Source organism: Zootoca vivipara, chromosome Z (assembly GCF_963506605.1).
Source record: "Zootoca vivipara chromosome Z, rZooViv1.1, whole genome shotgun sequence".
Lineage (NCBI taxonomy): Eukaryota > Metazoa > Chordata > Lepidosauria > Squamata > Lacertidae > Zootoca > Zootoca vivipara.
In genome coordinates, this window is record NC_083294.1 from 11,926,767 (window position 1) to 11,946,044 (window position 19,278).

General features: G+C 44.1%; 3 protein-coding genes across 5 annotated transcripts in view; 1 reads left to right on the forward strand and 2 right to left on the reverse strand.

Moving 5' to 3' along the window:
• PNPLA7 (patatin like phospholipase domain containing 7) overlaps window positions 1-3,612 on the reverse strand; it is a 97,062-nt gene extending 93,450 nt beyond the window's left edge. For all 3 annotated transcript variants that reach the window (XM_060270401.1, XM_060270400.1, XM_060270399.1), the window contains exon 1: window positions 3,452-3,612. In XM_060270401.1, the coding sequence (XP_060126384.1) occupies window positions 3,452-3,487 (36 nt within the window). In that variant the 5' untranslated portion in view covers window positions 3,488-3,612. The remainder of the gene's footprint in view (window positions 1-3,451) is intronic.
• A 378-nt stretch (window positions 3,613-3,990) lies between these two features.
• Window positions 3,991-5,126, forward strand: MRPL41 (mitochondrial ribosomal protein L41). Its single transcript, XM_035101795.2, has one exon. The coding sequence runs from the start codon at window positions 4,117-4,119 to the stop codon at window positions 4,522-4,524; it is 408 nt and encodes a 135-aa protein (XP_034957686.1). The 5' UTR covers window positions 3,991-4,116; the 3' UTR covers window positions 4,525-5,126.
• Window positions 5,127-6,397: 1,271 nt separating this feature from the next.
• Window positions 6,398-16,341, reverse strand: DPH7 (diphthamide biosynthesis 7). Its single transcript, XM_035101796.2, has 10 exons — window positions 16,229-16,341; window positions 14,932-15,094; window positions 13,161-13,300; window positions 11,584-11,671; window positions 10,970-11,061; window positions 10,160-10,323; window positions 9,822-9,894; window positions 9,620-9,685; window positions 8,782-8,954; window positions 6,398-8,048 (listed from the first exon to the last, which is right to left on the reverse strand). The coding sequence occupies exons 2-10, from the start codon at window positions 15,070-15,072 to the stop codon at window positions 7,606-7,608; spliced, it is 1,380 nt and encodes a 459-aa protein (XP_034957687.2). The 5' UTR covers window positions 15,073-15,094; window positions 16,229-16,341; the 3' UTR covers window positions 6,398-7,605.
• Between the last annotated feature and the right edge of the window lie 2,937 nt (window positions 16,342-19,278).

Consider the following 19,278-nt stretch of genomic DNA (forward strand, 5'->3'; position numbering starts at 1 on the left):
GTACTAAACACAGCGTGAACAGCTTCAAGTTCATCTAAAAGATGGCAAACAGCAAGTAGCAGGGGAGGGGGAGAAAAGCCTCAAGATTTTATTTACCAGGATGTTTATTTAGAAACCAAATATTCCTCAAGCAGTAAGTTGGCTCTAAAAGATAACACACAGAAAACACACTCACACCATTAGGTTCATTCATTTGTATGTTTTATTATCATACAATATCACCTCTGTGCATGGCACTTTGTTAAATGTGAGATATCAGGTCCCTGCCCTAAAGGGCTTACAAATCTGTAAAGACACACAAAGGAGACAACAGAGGGGGGGGGGGTGGAAGCAGCGTTGAACCAGGGAAGAATAGGCAATTATTCCAGTTACATGTACTGTATACAAGGGAAGAATAAGCAAATATTGAAGTTACATGCACCAGGCATAAGGCATAGTATGAGAACTAGCAGGTAAATACCAAATTCTTCACAGAAGTGGGTTTTGAAGAGGAATATGAAACAGGTAAGAGATTGGCCAGTCAGAGGCATTCTCAAAGACAGTTCCAAAGAGCACCAAAGGGGCAAGTACAGTTGTTTGAAAAAACATGAGTAAGCAAACCATCAGTAACCAAAGTTATGAGTTCCACTTTCTTGGATGGCAAGACATTGTGGCCATCACACCAGGACAGTAAGAAAGCAAACTTCAGTTTTAGGTTCATATGTGATACACATCAGAAGCAGGTTCATACAGCATAGGGGGAGCATTTTCAGTGTAAACAAAAGTAGTCCCTAACAGATCAAACATAGGACATTTGACATATTAAAATACAAGAGCAAAAGAATTAGGACCATCTGAAAGGTAGGTGGAAACAAGCGGGGGGCAAGAACCAAAACAGGGATATCAACAGTGGAACCAATAAGCAAGGGATGGGGAAGCTGTGGCCCTCCAATGATGTTGGGCCTATTGCCCACATCATCCCTGACCACTGGCCATGCTGATAGGGGCTAGTGGGAATTAAGAGTTTAACAACATCTGGAGAGCCACAGGTTCCCTACTCTAAGCACACCTGGACAGCAGAAATGCCTCTGGACAGTATTCAAATGTGAGAACCGAAGACAGGGGCTACTCTCTATGCTCTCACAATGGTGAATGGGCAGCCAAGTGTGGGTGCCTCAGGATAAGTGATATAATTGCAACGGAATTGGTATATTAAGCAGTGTTATAGAAATAAACAACTTCATGGGAAGCGACAACTTTCTGGCTGTATGAGATCCAGATTTCAACTAGAGCACTGGCTTCCTTCTAACAGAGACCATACAAATGCCTTCAATGCAATATTCTCCCCAGTTTTATGCCCCCAGAATTAAGTACTCTGAGTTGAACTACTCCACGTTAGACCATCATGAAACATGGAGGTTTATTTAGCAATCATGGCTAATGGCAGTTGATAGATCCACCCTTTAAGGACCTAAGAGAATCATGAATCAGATCTAAAGTCCACAGAGACATGAAAAGCTTACACCAGGTCAGGCCATCTGTCCACCCAGTTCAGTAGTGTCTACAATAAGTGGCAACAGATCTCTGGGGTTTCAGACCAAAGTCCTTCTCAGCCTAACAGGAAATTCCGAGGATTGAACCTAAGACCTTCTGCATACAAACAACAAGGTTGTAACTAGCCACTCAAAGTGAACCCATGGAAATCAATGAACCTATTCTGAACAGAAGCAATATTGGATATACCGTGTTTCTCATATTATAAGACATGTCTTATATTTATTTTTTCCTCAAAAAAACACACTATGGCTTATTTTCAAGGGATGTCTTATTTTTTTCCTCCTCCTCCTGCTGCGGCCAGCATTGCTGCTGCGCCTATCACTATGTCTTATTTTCGGGTATGGCTTATATTCCTTGAATGCTTAAAAATCCTGCTATGGCTTATTTTATGGGTATGTCTTAAAATATGAGAAACAGGGTAGGTAAAGGTAAAGGGGCCCCTGACCATCAGGTCCAGTCGTGTCCGACTCTGGGGTTGCGGCGCTCATCTCGCTCTATAGGCTGAGGGAGCCGGCGTTTGTCCGCAGACAGCTTCCGGGTCATGTGGCCAGCATGACAAAGCTGCTTCTGGCGAACCAGAGCAGCACACGGAAACGCCGTTTACCTTCCCGCCGGAGCGGTCCCTATTTATCTACTTGCACTTTGATGTGCTTTCGAACTGCTAGGTTGGCAGGAGCTGGGACCGAGCAACGGGAGCTCACCCCGTTGCAGGGATTTGAACCGCCGACCTTCTGATCAGCAAGCCCTAGACTCTGTGGCTTAACCCACAGCACCACCTGGGTCCCAAGGATATTGGATATAACTCACATTCTATAGCACCAAGTTAGGGTGCTTGCCTGAAGGCAACTTCCTTTCCTGCTTCTCTTCAATAACTTGCATTAAGCAGCATACAGCCTCTGAATTTGAAAACTGTATACAATAGTATAGTAAGCCTGCAACTTACATGGGAGTTAGTTCCAGTGATCTCGCTTAAAGCCAAAATTGTATATTGGGTTCAATCACAGGCGGGATTGCCAAAGTCATTTTTCGCAGAACCCCATGCCCTTTTCTAAAAAAAATTTTTGCCACACATGTAAAGCTGAATGGGCACAAGTTAAATGAGCATAGGTTGTAGGTATAGGTACTATACAGCCACTGGGGACTGCCTGGTTGGCATTGATCCATAGCAGGGCCTTCTCTGTGGCAGTACCCCATTTGTGGAATGCCCTCTCTGGTGAGGTGCTTCTATCTCCCTTGTAACTAACTTTCAGGAGGAGTTTAAAACATATGCAAAAATGCCTATGGCTGAATGATACTGAATGATGTTATTCATAGCAACCCAAACATCACTAGTTCAAATAATGGTTTAACTTTTTTTATATTGTTTAATTGTTTATATAATAGGCTGGTGTGTCTGTCACTGTGGACTCATTGAAAGGAAGGGAATGATATCTGCCTTTTAACTTATCATGGTTTTCAATTATCTTTTCAATGCTTTTAAACAGTCATTTTAAATGTTTTTACTGATAATAATATTGCCTTATTCATTTTACTACAAACAAATCTTGTGAAATAAGCAGGATATAAATAAAGCAACAACAAAGTAACTTCCATGACTAGTGATCTCCCCTCACCTTTCAGCCAACAAACACACGCACACTTTATCCCCACAACACCCCTGTGAGGTAGGCTAAAAGAGAACGACTGGCTAAAGGACGCCCAATTGAGCGGCTACGGCTGAGTGAGGATTTGAACGCAGATTTTCCCCGGTCCAACGCTCCTAAATAACAACCACCACAAACTCGACGACGGCTGCCCTCCTCCGCTCTCTCAAGGGAGTCCTTTAAAGCCGCGCGGGTGCAGAGGGGAGAGGGAAGCCAGGGGAGGTAAATGAAGCCCGTACAAGGGCGCCGCGCTGAGGGAGGGGGCCACGTACCTGCGGAGGGGAGGAGCAGATGTCATCGCTCTCCATGGCCGGGTCTCCACAGGCAGCCAAGGCAGCCTCCGGGGAGGGGAGTATGGAAAGGTGGGGGGGAGGGGAGGAGGCGCTAACGGTTCTTTTCCCTGAGGAGAGAGCCCTGAGGGCGGGGGCGGTGTCAAGGGGCAAAGTTCACAGGGGCGGTCAGGAGGGGTTACTTCCGTTTGTGGGTTTTAACGTCATTTCCGTCTAGGTTCCGTACTACAGTTACCTTTCCCAAGCTTGTGCGACTTTTTTGGACTACATTTCCCATCAGTCCAAGTAGAGCAGTCACGTTGGCCAATCAAAATAGCGATCATCCTTAAAGTTATAATCCTTGTGCGTCCCCTCCCTCCTAGAAACCTCCAGGCCGAGACCCTTTTAAGTAAATTTTGACTCTGATTGGTCCCGAGCCTCCCCTCCAATAATCTGCCAGAGAATTGGACCTCCCCCTCCAATCCCCTAATTGGTGAAATGAAAATATGGAAGACAATGATTGGCTATGTGCTTATTAGCCAATGAGAACAAGCGGCATTGATGTGTGCCTGAGAGAAGGGGGAGTAGTGCTGTGAGGTAAAGTAGGCCAGAGATCAACGAGGCTCAGGTCCTTTCATTCCCCTTAGCAAGCACCCGCCTATCTATCCATGGGGCTGTTGAGCGAAGTGACGCGGGGCCTGGTGCGCGGCGCTGACCGCACGGCCGCCTGGACGAGCAAGCGGGGCCCGCGGACTTTCTACAAGGGCCGCGGCTCGCAGCGCTTAGGCTTCCTAACGTGCAACCGGAAGTTTAAGCTGGTGCCAGAGAGGGTGCCGCGCCTGGTGGTGCCGGACCTGAGCGGCTTCAAGCTGAGGCCTTACGTTTCCTACCGGGCCCCCGCCGGCAGCGAGCAGCCCCTCACGGCCCGCGCCCTTTTCCAACAGACGGTCGCCTCCAAGATCGAGAAGGACGTCAAGGCCGGTACCTTCAGCCTGCAGCAGCTGGAGAAGTACGGCTTCGAGCCGACCCAAGAAGGCAAACTCTTTCAGCTCTTCCCAAAAAACTTCGTGCGCTAGGACGGCGTTGCAAGTGGAAGGAAAGCTGGTGTGGAGAGAGGAGGAGGGGAGAACTTCCACACATTTATTAAGCAACAAAAAATTTAAGAAAAGTTTAAAAAAACACTTGACGTATTCACTCTTCGCAAAACATTTCAACTCTTAAAAAATCAGCAAGACACCAAAGGATTGGAGCTAAGTGGAAACTCTGGGGTATCTTCAAGAAGTTCCTGCCTTCTTTTCATTGATGAAAATCTCAAGAGTCATCTCAGAGGTCTGGGCGAGCAAGCAAGGAATGTAGAAAGCCAGAGGAGCACATCAATTTTGCCAGCTGCTGTGTTAGAAGACTGTAAGGGATACATCATACACATACCAAATCTTGTGGGCGCAGTCATGCAAGCAGAGCAGGAAGAATTTATGCAAGTCCCAAGTGTTGGTGGTTTTTGTTTGCATTTGTGTTATGTTTTTGGAAATGCTACTCAGTGGAACAATTTTACTGGATTGTTTGGAAATTGGCATGTATAGCTTGTGAATCTAGGCCTCCTCTCATGGATTAAAGAGGCTGAGGAAGCAGGCAGCAAACACTGATCATCTTTTTGTTTAAATAAAGAGTTTATAAAATGTGGAGGCTCATTCTTTTTCTCAGCACAAAATGGCTTTGAGGCTTTAAACCTTTGTTTTGCTACATAAAGGTAAAGGGACCCCTGACCATTAGGTCCAGTCGTGACCGACTCTGGGGTTGCGCGCTCATCTCGCATTATTGGCCGAGGGAGCCGGCGTATAGCTTCCAGGTCATGTGGCCAGCATGACAAAGCCGCTTCTGGCAAACCAGAGCAGCACATGGAAACGCCGTTTACCTTCCCGCTGTAGCGGTTCCTATTTATCTACTTGCATTTTGACGTGCTTTCGAACTGCTAGGTTGGCAGGAGCTGGGACCAAGCAACGGGAGCTCACCCCGTCACAGGGATTCGAACCGCCGACCTTCTGATCAGCAAGCCCTAGGCTCAGTGGTTTAACCACAGCGCCACCTGGGTCCCTAAACCTTTGTTTTGCTACATAGCAGGCAATAAACTTTCAACTAGGTAAGCTGCTTATTCAGGAAAGCCCTTCAAGGTATGTTTTCCTGACCACTGAATTGATTGAAGTGATACAATCTACGTAGCAATGGGATAATCCTGCTCTAGAAGCAATGTTCCTGAAAATAATTCTTGGGAGTCCATTATTACTGTTATGGGAGGACTTATTTTTAATGTGGAAGCATTGGCATCACCAAATATAGTTGATTATCATTTACAGTTAAAATACCAGAGCTATCTTATAGTAAGTAGACTGTTGAATGTAAATTAGAATTAAGTGGAGAACTGCAAAAAAGCTATTCATTTTTTTAAACATGTGGTATCAAAACTGATGCCCACTACAGTTGCAGTAATGCCAGCTACACCATTGGTTCATTGAGGAACATACAAGCCTTACACTAATAGCAGAATTAAGCCTGGCTTGTTGTGCATTGCTCCATTAGTTAGGGAGGAAAGGGCGAGTGCTTCTGCAGCAGCAAGGAACTAGTTTGCAGGTTAATGCCTCACATGAGACATTGTCTGAAAACACACAAGACTTTGGTGAGGGCCTGAAGGAGTAGAAATAAGTATGCCACCTTTGGTTTTATAATGGGATAAAGGCAAGATGTAAATGTATAAAATAAAAATTATAGCATTAATTTGACTCCTACTAAGACGTGTGGTGGCAAGCAACAATACAAACATATCCCCAACACCCACAGTAACTTGGGTCCTACACCCAAAGACTAAAAAAAATGAACTGGAAGGTTGTAACCAACAAAAGACATCACTCTTTATTTTAAAAAGATCAAAAATATTTAATTAAAGAGGATTTTGTTTACAATACTGATGTGCGTATTTATACACAAATACCCTACATTGTAGTGTCTCAAACTACAAGTCTGTCCTGCAGCATGAGTTTATGCAGCATTGAGGAACTTGCAAGGGCCATTTCAGGGTTTTAGGCAAGTACCCCACTCTTAGCACTGATTGTTGCTGGTGTTGTTCACTTCTGTGATATGGAAATGCACAAGTAACTTGCATCCATTTTCTCCTTAGCTTATGTGTTCCCAGTAACATATTCAACAAAACCTGAAGCATAAAGCCAGAGTGATACTTTGCCTTTCCTGTGAGGGGGAGGTAGACAATAGAAGCATGAAACAAGTGCTGCTCTGTATTTTAGCATATCCCCTCCCTCCTCAAGTTCTTAACTGAGAAGAGTTCTCCATTTAGATGGCTATTGAACAATGAGGCAAAATAAGAGACACACACAGGCTGCCACTTATTTTCAGCTGGTGTCGAGAGAAAAGTAGCCTGGATGTGTTTACCCCAAGAGGGACAAAGTAGTATGGAATAGCTTTCCTTGCTGCATAATAGAGAGCAAGTCAAGTTTACTTCACTGGAAAAATAGGAGAGAATAGCTGGTAGCATAACTTTTTTTGCTCATCCTCAGATCTCCTTGATCACATAGGGAGAGAGACCTTAACTAGGGTTGCCATACATCCAGAACTTCCCGGACATAGACGGTAATTGGCTATCGGAAACAGTGTCCAGGTGGAAATCGCTTAAACGCACAGGAAAATCAGACGCATGGCAACCCAAGTTGGCAGTGTTGTTTTTGGCAATTTCATTAAAAGTAGCTCAACAACTTTGGCCCGAAGAAAGCTCAGCAACTTTTCTGTTTGATTTCTCACTTTCTGAAATATGGAAACCCTACTTTAACCCCAAACTAAGAAGAACTGCTGTCTGTAAAATATACAGTGGAATAAGAACTTCATCAGTGTAATACTGTAATCTTATTTCTGCAGCAAAGATTAAAATGGATGGAGAAGGGAGAGAACACATCCCTGAAGTGTCTGAGGAGTCTTCAAAGCTCTCAGAGCGATGAAAGACTCCCAGGAATAAAGCTGGAAATGTGATATAGAAGAGGTGATAGGAACTCCATCAGGGCCTTCCTACCAAAAATCTATATCTGTCTTTCAAACCCTAGTACTAAAAAGGCCTGCTACTGAAAAAGGCAGGCATACAATTAATTAGCACACAATGTTCAGGACAAAGTGGCAGTCTGACTAGCCTCCCATTTCCAAACATGTAGGACACTGTCATAAAAAGAACATGTTGCTAAAAGGCTGGTCTCTTTTTTGACTTTGACCAAGTCAGTTTCACTGTGTGCTTTGGTTTCTGAACCTTTTTCATCAGTATGTGGTCCCAGCAGGTCAAAGCTACTTTCTGCTTGGATCGGCAAACCAGGGGTTTGATCCTCTTCCTCCAACACCACATCAAAGGTGGCTGTAGGGGATTCGTAAACTATCTTCAGGTTCTGGACTTTGAGATCCACTCGCCTTGCTTCTTGCTCCATAGGAACTACAGGCATCACTGCAGATAGCTCCAAGGGGTCGCTCAGAGAAAGCCTTGACCAATCAGCTCCATAAGCCAAGGAATTATGCAAGATATAAGATGAAAGAACAGTGCATTCCTCTTTGTTCTCCACTGTTGGACAAAAAAGAAAAGGACAGGTGCATGTTAGATGACAATTAAGTTGCATAAATAATCACCGTTTTCAACAATGGTAGCCATATCCAATTTTAAATTTTATTAAATAAGCTTTTACTCCAGTTTACCACAGTGCTCTTAAGAGCTTACATTATGAGTCAAGCATTAAATAAAATAGGAAATAATCTATCTCTGAATTACTGTTTTTAGCAGGAATTAAACTTTTCATCTCTTCTTGCTGCTGGGCAGGAGGAACAACTTAATGGCTACTGCATATTACCTTCCACTGATTAAGGAAAAATAAATCATGCTTTTATGAAATGGTATTCTTGCCAGCTTTCTATTCTCAGGTAGAATGTATAAATGACATCCTCTTTTCAACCTATTTGCATTTCCCTTTTCAAGCATCTCCAAGCAAACAGCACGGATCAACACCAAACCAGCTCCTTGGGAGTACTATTTAAGCATTTGATCTCATCAGCAAGATGAAGTTAAGAGTGTTGGTAGCCAAACAGAATAAGAATGTTTCATATACAGTGGTACCTCACAAGACGAATGCCCTGCAAGACAAATTTTTCGCAAGACGAATGCGTCTTGCGATCTGATGGTGACTCGCAAGACAAATTCATTTTGCGAAAAATTTGTCTTGCAAATCGTGGTTTCCCATAGGAATGCATTGAAATTTAATTAATGTGTTCCTATGGGCAAAAAAAGAAATCAAAGCACTCACCCATACAGCCTTGGCAGTTGAGGATTTTGAAGCCATTGTGCATGCAGGCTGCCAGCAGTAAGTGCTCCTGTGTTGGATGCCACTTTAACCTCCAAACTCCACCCTGCACATGGGTGTCCGCCAGTGGCTGCTTCATATTCCGGGTATCCCACAGGATGACATGTTCATCGTAGCTAGAGAAACAAAAACAGGCCTCAGAAAACCATAAGAGGTAGTTTTTCAAGGGAACAATAGAGGACTTCAGATTCCTAGCTAACCCTTACTTAACTGTTGCAGGGCTATCAATAAAGACAAAGGCCAAGCTAGAACTAAGCCATGCTCTTTATCAGGCACCCAGGGTCCCATCCATAAGTTGCCACAGTCCCTAGCACAGACATGTATAAACAACCATTGGCTCACTCATCTAACGCTAACCCCAGGGCCGTCTTAAGCATATCCGGCGCAATGGTGCAAAGCTCCCTCCGCCCCGCCCCCATTTCCCAGAGTTGTCAACCTGTTTTTAGGGAGGACGGCACTGCCGGTGGGGCTGGAGGAGGTGGGCAGCAGCTGGAGGGCGGTTCCTCCAGTGGGGAAGAGGTGGAGGCTGGACACGGCTTTGTGCTGTGGTGGCCACAGCAGACGGGGGCTCCGGGTGCGGCGCTGCTTTGGCGCGGCATGGTAGAGGCGGGCAAGGGCAGCAAGTTGATGCAGGGAGGCGCTGCGTCCAGCCTCTGCCTCTTCCCTGACGCCCTCCAGAACTTGGCATCCTGGCACCTCACGCCACTAGCCTCTATGGGTAAGACACCCCTGGCTAATCAAGACAAATGTACATAGCAAGATATATCTCAAGGAAACTCACCTGCCTGTGGCCAGCAGATCCTCCCGGAGTGGATGGCTCTGAATACTGCAGACTCCCATTGAATGCCTATCACAGAATGCAAGTCAAAGGTTAGGCAGGAAGAACCTTCATCAGATACACCAGTTTGAATGTGCTTGAGACAACTACCCAAACAGTGAGGAGAGATGAGCAATGCACTCTCATCTGGCAGGCTACTGTTTACCTCTCACTAGTGAAGATGGGAGCCCTCGGGCTGCTCCGGATGTCCCATCCCCGTAGCTTGCAATCATCTCCACCTGAAACAAAGAGATAACTGCTGCATGATGGTATAAATAGCTGGAGATGAGACACCTTTTTCCTGTGACACAGAGCCACTCCACAAGGCTAGAAGATAAACCTCCAAAGGCAGGAAATGTTTTGTTTCCCAGCTCAAGCCTTATTGCTAATGCACATGAAGCATAAAAATCACCCCACATTATTGCCAGCAATAGTGGTTTGGTGAGCATTAGAGAAAAAATCTAAGCACTTCCCATATTTCATTTACCGCCATGGGATGCAGACCTGAATATACAATAGATGTGTTCCAGTAGTCAAATGCAGCAATCCAGGCCTCAAAGTCATGTGCCTTCCACTGTTCCAATATGTGGAGGGAGGCAGATTCATCAATGGACAGCAAGTTCAGCCTCCCTTTTGAATCACTGCTGATCAACTGCAGTGGGCAGCCACTACAAGGGAAATAGTGCAAAATAGAAAGGACAGGTTAATCTTTAGCAGGAGGGGGAATTTCCTGTACACAAGCCCAATCTTTTTCAAATCTTCCACAGAAACTGTAACAACCATCACTAAAAGAAGAGAACTGGATTGTATTTCAGAGTACTCAGTTTAAAACCCTGATAATGTTTACACTATGAGGCGCTGTGGGGGGAAACAGGGTATTCTAACATCTGCAAGCTGGATAAGGTGTGTGTGTGTGTGTGTGTGTGTGTAACGAGGCAAACAGCTGTGCCTTTCCCAAGGTACCCACAGCCCAAGCAGAAATGCAAGCAGCTATAAAGGCTCCTGATTCATAAGATAAAGGCAATGGGGCAATGCACTCTGAGAAGTGCAAGGCCTTGCTCTGCTCAGCGTGGGCAGAAAATAGGCTGAAGGGAGTAGAGGACTAGAAATACATATGCCCTCAGTAACTGGGTATGGATCCCTTACAAAGCCCCAAAACCGAGCATGGAAAGGCAAACTCAAGGCACAAACTTATGCAGACTCCCATTAGACACAGCTGTCAGGCAGTCCTCCCACAGCAGGGATTTTGTTCAACTTTTAAAACACAGCAATGCTAGCACTGGGCCAATGTCTAACTAACTGGCCTCTGCTCACCGCTGCTCCCGTCCTGTGGACCAATCAAGAGATAAGGCAAGGCATTCGGCTCCCAGGTCAGCGCTGCACAATGGTTCCAGCTTGCAGCTCTTCTACTGAAGGGAAAAGAAAACTGATTAAGGCCAGACAGGCCCAAGGAGGAGCATCAGATCCAACACTCAATTAAGAAAATACAGCTGGACCCCACTGCAGATTAAGTTTCTTCAGGCAATTCAGAGCATGTGTACAATTTCAGTCACTGTGACCAAGAGACTGTTCTCTCAAGCCCTATTCACATGCCAGCCTTCACGTCCAAGGTTTTTGCAGTAGTTTCAACTACCCTTGTATTTTGTTTAAATAAATAATAACAATACATTTCTATTTGTCCCGTGCTTCTCCCTCTTTACTGTCCCTTTGTCCTCAATAATCTTGTGCTTATACAATGCCCAGTTATTCAATGCTTGCAACATAAATTCAGTACCCTCAATTGTATTACCTTTCCTAACATGAAAATACACTCAGGCTGAAGTGGAATGACCACACAGAGCTACATCCTACTCCCATCTACAAAAGGAACCGCTTTGCATAGCTATGGCCCACACCCTAACCATGAATCTCAATTCCGGTTCACTTACCTCACTTCCTGTTAAGCGGGAGAGTTCCACTGCTCCCTTAGCATTTGCAGTGCCCAGAACAGGATGTTCTGCAATGGGAACGTGGCACCTTGAAGAGGAATGAATAATAATTACCGTACCTCAAAAGAGTAAGTCCCTGGGCCCTCTCTTTAGAAAAGAAATATTAACATGTGTTTAAGAACTTCATCTCCATTTCAAATGCAGTACAATAAAAGATCTACCGTATTGGCCCAAATATAAACTGCACACAAATATAACCCGCACCTTTAAAATTCAAAGAAAAAAAAGAAAAAAAGACAATACCCAAATATAAGCCGCTCCCTTAAAATTCCGCAGGCACTCACACCCGTGAATGGCAAATGTAGAAGAAAATCCTATGGGTACTAGAGAGGACCCACAAGTGGGTTAAACATCTGTTCGTAGCACCATAAATACAAATATAAAAATCAATACTGCACTGTAAAATACGGGGAAAGCAATGAATGACATTAGAATTAATTGCACAACAGTCTCAAGCTTGCAAATCAGCAATAAAACATTTATGTTCCATTTTACCATATGTCTGTTTCAGCAGTGATATAGTAAAAGCCAATTTTTGTAAGGTCGCAAATTTAAGCTGCACTTTAACTTTTCATGGTCGAAATTTGGGGGGAAAAGTATGGCTTATATTCAGGTCAATATCGTATATACCGTGTATAACACCACACCACACCACCCCCATGTATAAGATGACTCCTATTTGGGGGGACTCAAAACTGAGGAAATGGGGGCAGATTGCCCAGTTGTTAAGCTTTTTTGGGGGGGATTGCTTCATCTTATATATGGAAAAATACAGTAATACATTTAATTTTTTAATTTTTTAGTCTAGCTTCTTGTTCCTCCTATTTTATTACGAATCGTACTTATTTTAATTTTTGTAACGTGCCTATATAATTTTCATATTGTAATTTAGTAATTATGATCAGTTGTATTGGATTGTGGTAATTTTTCATGTCCTGAGCTCAGTAGATATAATACTGTACTGAGCAAATAGGCTGAAAAAGACCACTGATCTGCATCACTTTTAAGGTGTAGCAGCAGTGCTTTTCTCCCCTGAGGGTACTCAAGGGTATGCAGTACTGGCACCTTTCCCCCCCCCCCAAATGTTAAAAGTGTGGCACTTACTTTATGGTGAATACTGGCACCTTTTTCTTTTTTTAAAAAAAGCACTGTGTAGTGGTGACACGGGTTCAATAGAAAGGGGTACTTTGATTTAGCCACAGGCTTGCCTTCACAATACTGCAAGGTTGGACACTGCTCTTCCCATTTTATAGATGGGGAACCAAACCAGGATGACATGACCAAAGCCATAAGCTAGAGTCTATGGGAAAAACAAGCCTTCAGTCCACATCCAACACTTTCTTCAATGGTGGCTGAGGGAGCCACAAATCCAGTGTTGGTGAAAGGGTATTGTGCCCTCAGTGGAAAGTTGTCACTTCCCCTCCCCTCCAAGGGAAAAAAACTCATTGCAAATGCTACCAAACAACATGTGGAAGAACTGCTTAGGTGCTGGTCTAGACCTCTATCTCCGGCATTACCATTTAATGTCCAGCAGGGCAGCCATTTCCAGCCTTTGGATCTCAGTCAGTGGTGTGAAAATTTGTTCTCCGAAGTAATACAGGTAGAGGCGGCCCAAGCGCACATGGGGCTCATTGTTCCCTTCAGGGCTCTCACCAGGCTGAAATGAAAAGCAAAATCAAAAGCTATCACCACACCTCTTCCTCTCTCCCACATTCAACAACATGCTGTCCCTGAACTGCCCATCAACTGCACAGCTAGAGAACATAAGAGATTCCTGTGCATCCATCCCCTCAGGAAGTTTGCCCCATTGCTCTTGTCACCTCTGCTAAAGAAGGCATAAGCCACTGTCACACCCAGATGGGAACGAGAGGTGAACAGCTCACTTAAACACATTTGGGAGTTACTGGTATTTGGCACAAGCCAAGAGATGGAAAACCAACTGAGATGGAAAACCGATTTTATTCTGGCCTGAATGAAAACTACTACTGCTATACACTTCCTGTCAAAATGATTAAAACTTAGCATATCTACAGCGTTCAAGTCTTTTCTTGTACATTATCTCAATATTATCTCATTAATCCCTGTAACAGAAACTTCAATATCACATATACTCTTATTCAAGAGGGGATGAAAGAAGAATGGTTTGCTTAAGAGCACCTTAAGCTACAATCTTTTTTAAGATAATTTTTATTAAATTTCCAAATAAACAACATCAAACAACAACAAAAACAACAAATAACAACAACAAAAACAAAAAACATAGATTTTTACATTTTATCTTCTATTCCCCTATTTTGGTTCATTTTGCTCCGCCGAGCTTTGACTTCCCTCCCTCCCATCATTTGGTTTTCTTTCCCACTCTTATCTCACAGTTTCTTTTAGTTCAACTAATTAAAACCAATTCGTAGGATTTATTTCAATCCTGCAAGTGTCTTTAAACTTCTACAGTTCTTCTCCATATAGTCCACAAATTTACTCCAATCCTTTTGGAACTTTGTCTCTCCCTGGTTTCAGATCCCACAGGTCAACTTTGCTAACTCTGCATAGTCAATCATCTTAGTCTTCCACTCCTCAAAAGTCGGTAACTCCTATATTTTCCATTTTGCGGCTAATAAAGTCCTAGCCATGGTTGTAGCATACATAAATAATTTTTGATCTCCTTTTGCAATCTCATCTCCTATTAATCCCAATAAAAAAGCCTCAGGTTTTTTGGGGAAAGCCTTAAGCTACAATCTTAATGTGTTTTGAAAGGTTGGTTATCTTCAACATTACAGTATTTTATCTAGTTGGATCCTATTTAAAACAATGCAGCAGCAGGTAAGTTTGTTTAATACTGTAGTATCTGATGTTCTTGTTGGACTATTTAGTAGTGTTGGATTATAAATGAAGAAATATAAATGGGGTTTTGACTCAAGCAAGTTTTGAATCAGAAGGACAGTATCCTGGGCATAGGAAATATCTGGCCCACCAAATGTTGCTGGAACTGCAGTTCCCATCATCCCACACTTGCTAGGGCTGCTGGAATCTGTAGTTCAGCAGTAGAGCCAAAGTTTCCCCAATACAGTACTGCTGTATGCAAACAAAATCAGCTTTTCATCCTGCATGGTGTTGAGGTAGATGAGCCAAAAGTGGGAAGAATGAGAAAACAAGTTATAGACAATCCATCCTAAGCCTTAACATCAAAGCACCTTAACAAACCCCCCAAAATATGCCTCAAGGAACTGTTAACTTGAAACTGCTGGAGCTCTTTTCACTGCATAGGCAACACCAGAAAGAAGTCCCACTCACATTGCTGTCAGGTTTCTTGAGTTGGTAGGTGCCACATGCCAGGATGCTGTGCCAGCCCTCCACAGGGCACCACTCTACAGCATCAGCACTGTATTCTGTGTCAACCACCTGCAAGGTCTGAATCTTACACTGCAGAGCCATATTAGTGGACACTCATCCTGGTCTGGAAGGAAGGGAAGCACAAGAAAAGCAGAATCAGCAACGCTGACATTCTGAATTAAGACACACACATAATGCATCAACTTCACACTTAATTCCATATAATCTATCTCCAGGTGGTTGGGAGAAGTCCCACTTTTTAACTCATTCTATCCCCAACAGCAACAGGTTAAAAGAGGGAGCCCCCCCCACACACACACCTATGTCTCTTCCACACCCTGCAGAAAATAGATTGAGGGCAACTGTGAAGTTCATGAGTATGTTTGGGAGAAGAGGCACTTGGAAGGAGGCTCTGTCCCCTTCTGAACACTCCTTACCCCCCTCCAAAAAAGAAAAAGAAAATTAACACTCCCCCACCCCACAAACTACCTCGCTGTCACCCTCAAAGCCATCTCCTGGAGGACATGAGGATTTACAATCTCCCTATTTTAACCTACCTCAACACAGCACACCCCCATCTGTTGGGCATAAAGATGCTTGAAATATTGTGGGTGGGGAAGTTGTGTTTGGAAGGGGGGTCCCCTAATTAATCCCCCCCCACACACACACACAAACTACTTGACAATCGCCCTCAAATCCACGAGGGCTTGCAAAGTCCCTCTCCTAATCCACCCTAGCACAGCAGAACCCTATGCTATGAATAAATAAAGCCCCATGGATAATGGGACACACACACACACACACACACACACACACTCTCTCTCTCTCTCTCTCTCTCCTTAATCCTTCACACACAAGGAGACACAACTACTTCAGTCACCCTGAAATCCACGAGAGACGTTAAAGCTCCTTTTCTTTCAACGCACTCCTCACGCGGCAGATCCCCGCACAATTTTATTTTTACTTATGACATTTCTAGACTGCCCTTCATCCGATGAACACAGGGCGCTTTTGCAATATTAAAACACGAAAATACACAACAAACAAAAACTATAACACACATACATACACACACCCCGCACATGACTAGACATCAAGAAAGCCCCACATAAGGTGTGCAGGGGGGGGGGTGGCCCGTCTCTTAATCCTCCGCCCCCACCCCGTTTCTCCCTCACACACAAAAACACACAGGCTATCCGTGGGTCGAGGGTGAAGAAGCCCCTCTCAGCCTCCCCTTCAGCACCACAGCACGCCCCACCTCAGGCCCCCAACGGCCGTCCCGATTCCCGACGGAGGCGAAGCGGAAACGCGGCAGCTACCCCACAATCTTCTCCCCGCCTCTGAGGGGAGTGAATGAGATGAGGCGAGGCGTCGGCGGGGAAGGGAAGGCGAGGCCGGGCCAGGCGATCGCTCGCTCGCTGCCGCCCCCTCGGCCTTTCCCTCCTCCTCTCCAGGCCTGAGACGACCTGAAGAGTCTCCTCCTCCTCTCCCTCGGTCTAGGAAGGTGGCCATTGTGGGGAGGGCTCACTCGCCCGGCTACTTGGGCCGCCTTTCTCTCCACCATCGTCGTCACCACATCATCATCATCATCGTTATTATTATTATTATCCGTCCTTAACCCTAAGGTCCCTAGGGCGGGTTTCAATTTTTTAAAACAATTCTTTTTATTTGTTTTGTTTTGTTGTTTGTTTAATAAAATTGAATGTACCGCCTGATTATGTTGTCGGTTTTTTTGTTTGTTTTTTTACACACAAAAATAATCCCTCAAAACGGTTTGCAAGAAGTTGTAACGGCAGAGGAAATCGAGGAAAAATTCACAATCCTAGTTAACGCAGTTACAAAGTACAACAGTGCAACACGTTAAAAAAAAAACTCGCGCTAACTTTTTAAGAGACTGGGGACGGTACTGCCTCAACAGGGAGGCGCTGAAGAAAAGGGAAGAGCGAAGGTTGCCTGATCTCAAAAGGCAGGGAGTTCCCCGAGTGATGGCGCTGCCCGCCCGAAGCGATCAAGTACTGTACTAAGCAAATGTGGGAAATGGGTATGATGTGGACCTGGAGCACTGCCAGCCAGTTTGGTCAGAGAGCGGTCCTTTTATTGGGACAACCCTCAAACATGGCACAGTGAAGTGTGGGGAGTAACCCTACTGGGGGGAAACCTGCCTGTTTAAAGAGTAGCAGGAGGACAAAAGGACACACATTTTTTGTGTGTGTCATATGGCAGGATTTCAAATTAAGTGTATAGCAGATGTCTCGCACAATTTTAGAACCCACATCTAGCATTCAGAAGTCTACTGCTGACTGAATGGAAATACAGTTGAAAATCCCACTATACACCAATGTCTGATCCCAAAACATGGCATCTTCTTGCTAATAAATGTATAAATGTGCTTCTAATGGGACCCCCCCCCCCAAATCCCTAACCATTCTTTTATTTTACTGCATATTTCATACCCTCCAACATTTCTCCGATGAAACTAGGGACATAATAATTTTACTATATATACTCCACACATCTGACTGGCTTGCCCCAGCCACTCTGGGAAGTTTCCAATATATATATATATATAAACATAATTTTAAAAAACCTTCCCTATACTGTACTGTACAGAACTGCCTTTAGATGGCTTGAGGGTCAGATAACTTGATATCCTGCAACATTTATCTGATGAAAATATGGACATCCTACCATACCCTCCAACATTTCTCCAATGAAAATAGGAACGTCCTAAGGAAAAGCGCGACATTCTGAGGTCGAATTAGAAACTGGGACAGCTTCTGTAAATTTGGGACTGTCCCTGGAAAATAGGGACATTTGGAGGGTCTGATATTTTTCTACTATAGATTCTTGATCTTTATGAGTGAGCTGCATCTTGAATTGTTAGATTTTTATTTTAAAAATCAATAAAAATTATTTTTAAATAAAAAGGATAGAAGCAATAAAAGGGCCATACTTCACGTGCTCCACATTGGGAGGCTCAAATGAATTTTTATTATTATTATCTATTGTGTTTCTCTCATATTGTAAGTTTCCTTAAGTTCATATTGTAAGTTTCCATATTCCTTAAGTTATAGTGAGGGGGGGGGGGTCCTTCATTTTTTCATTTTTGTGGAAATCAATGTGCTGATGTTTTAGAGCAGGCATCTGCTTCCCCCAAAGAAGCTCAACAACTTTGGCTCCCCTAAAAAAAAAAGCTCAGCATCTTTGCCCTACACTCTTAGAAAAACGGGGCTTTCCTTTTTTAAAAAACCCAACAACTTTGACCTGAACCCCCCAAAATGGGGTAAATCACTGCCAGTTTTTAACTCTGTGAGTAGATCGCAGTCTCTTGGGAGTTGGCCACCACTGTTTTAGAGCCACATGTTCCACCTGTTTCAATAGGTCTTGTTTATTTTGGACAGTTTTGGCATCTCGGCTTCTTCAGCCCATCTGCAAAATGTTTCAGGAGGAGTCCACTCCCCATTAATTTCAAATAATGTTGCAGACAATTTAATTTGATTGATTGCATTTATAACCCCCCCCCCTTTCTCCACGGAGCTCAAGGTGGTGTACATGGTTCTCCCCTTCCTCATTTAATCCCCATGCAGCAACCCTGCGAGATAAGTTAGGCTGAGAGGCAGTGACTGTCACCCCAGTGTGAGCTTTATGGCTGAGTGGGGATTCAAACCCTGGTCCAGGTTTAGTCTGACACTCTAACCACACTGGCAACTGTGTAAATATGGTGAATAGGTAAAGATTCACATTGTTGTGTGTGATGCAAATCAGATCAAAAGTGGAATAGGAAAATTCCTGCTTTGCATGAGCAAATGTGCGTATTTATTTCCATATTGTACTTAACTGTGTTCACCTGAATTGCTCACAGCGGCTTACTTGTGGTTTCTATAATTGTATTGCATTTATATCCCACCTTTTCTCCAAGGAGTGAAGGGTGGCATTACATGGCTTTCCTTTTCTTCCTTTAATCCTCACACAACCACCCTGTGAGGTAGATCAGCTGAGATGCAGGGACTGTGACACCCACTGTGGGGATTTCAACCCTGGTCTCCCAGGTCCTAGCCCAACGCTCTAACCACTACACCACACTGGCCACAAATCCTAAAAATTTAGAGGAGCTGTGGGGGCATGGGGAGAGCAACCCTATGAACCAAAGCCATTTAAAAAAAACATGTTACAGGGTGGAGCTGCTTTCACACTTAACTAGAACATGCATGCATCCCAAACCTCCTAAATCAATTGTGTGAGGAAGCAGTCCCATGGGAACATTTTTTGGATGGGAAGAATTCAGGCGGCAGAACTGTCCAAACTAAA

Bases quoted from the DNA above. Each gene is read 5' to 3' on its own strand.
- DPH7 (XM_035101796.2), bottom strand. From the start codon at position 15,072: ATGGCTCTGCAGTGTAAGATTCAGACCTTGCAGGTGGTTGACACAGAA. The intron at 10,324-10,969 runs GTGAGCAGAGGC...TTTCCCTTGTAG, and splicing joins TCCACAGGACGGGAGCAGCG to TGGCTGCCCACTGCAGTTGA. The intron at 8,049-8,781 runs GTGAGTGCTTTG...TTTGTCCAACAG, and splicing joins CAACTGCCAAGGCTGTATGG to TGGAGAACAAAGAGGAATGC.
- MRPL41 (XM_035101795.2), top strand. From the start codon at position 4,117: ATGGGGCTGTTGAGCGAAGTGACGCGGGGCCTGGTGCGCGGCGCTGAC.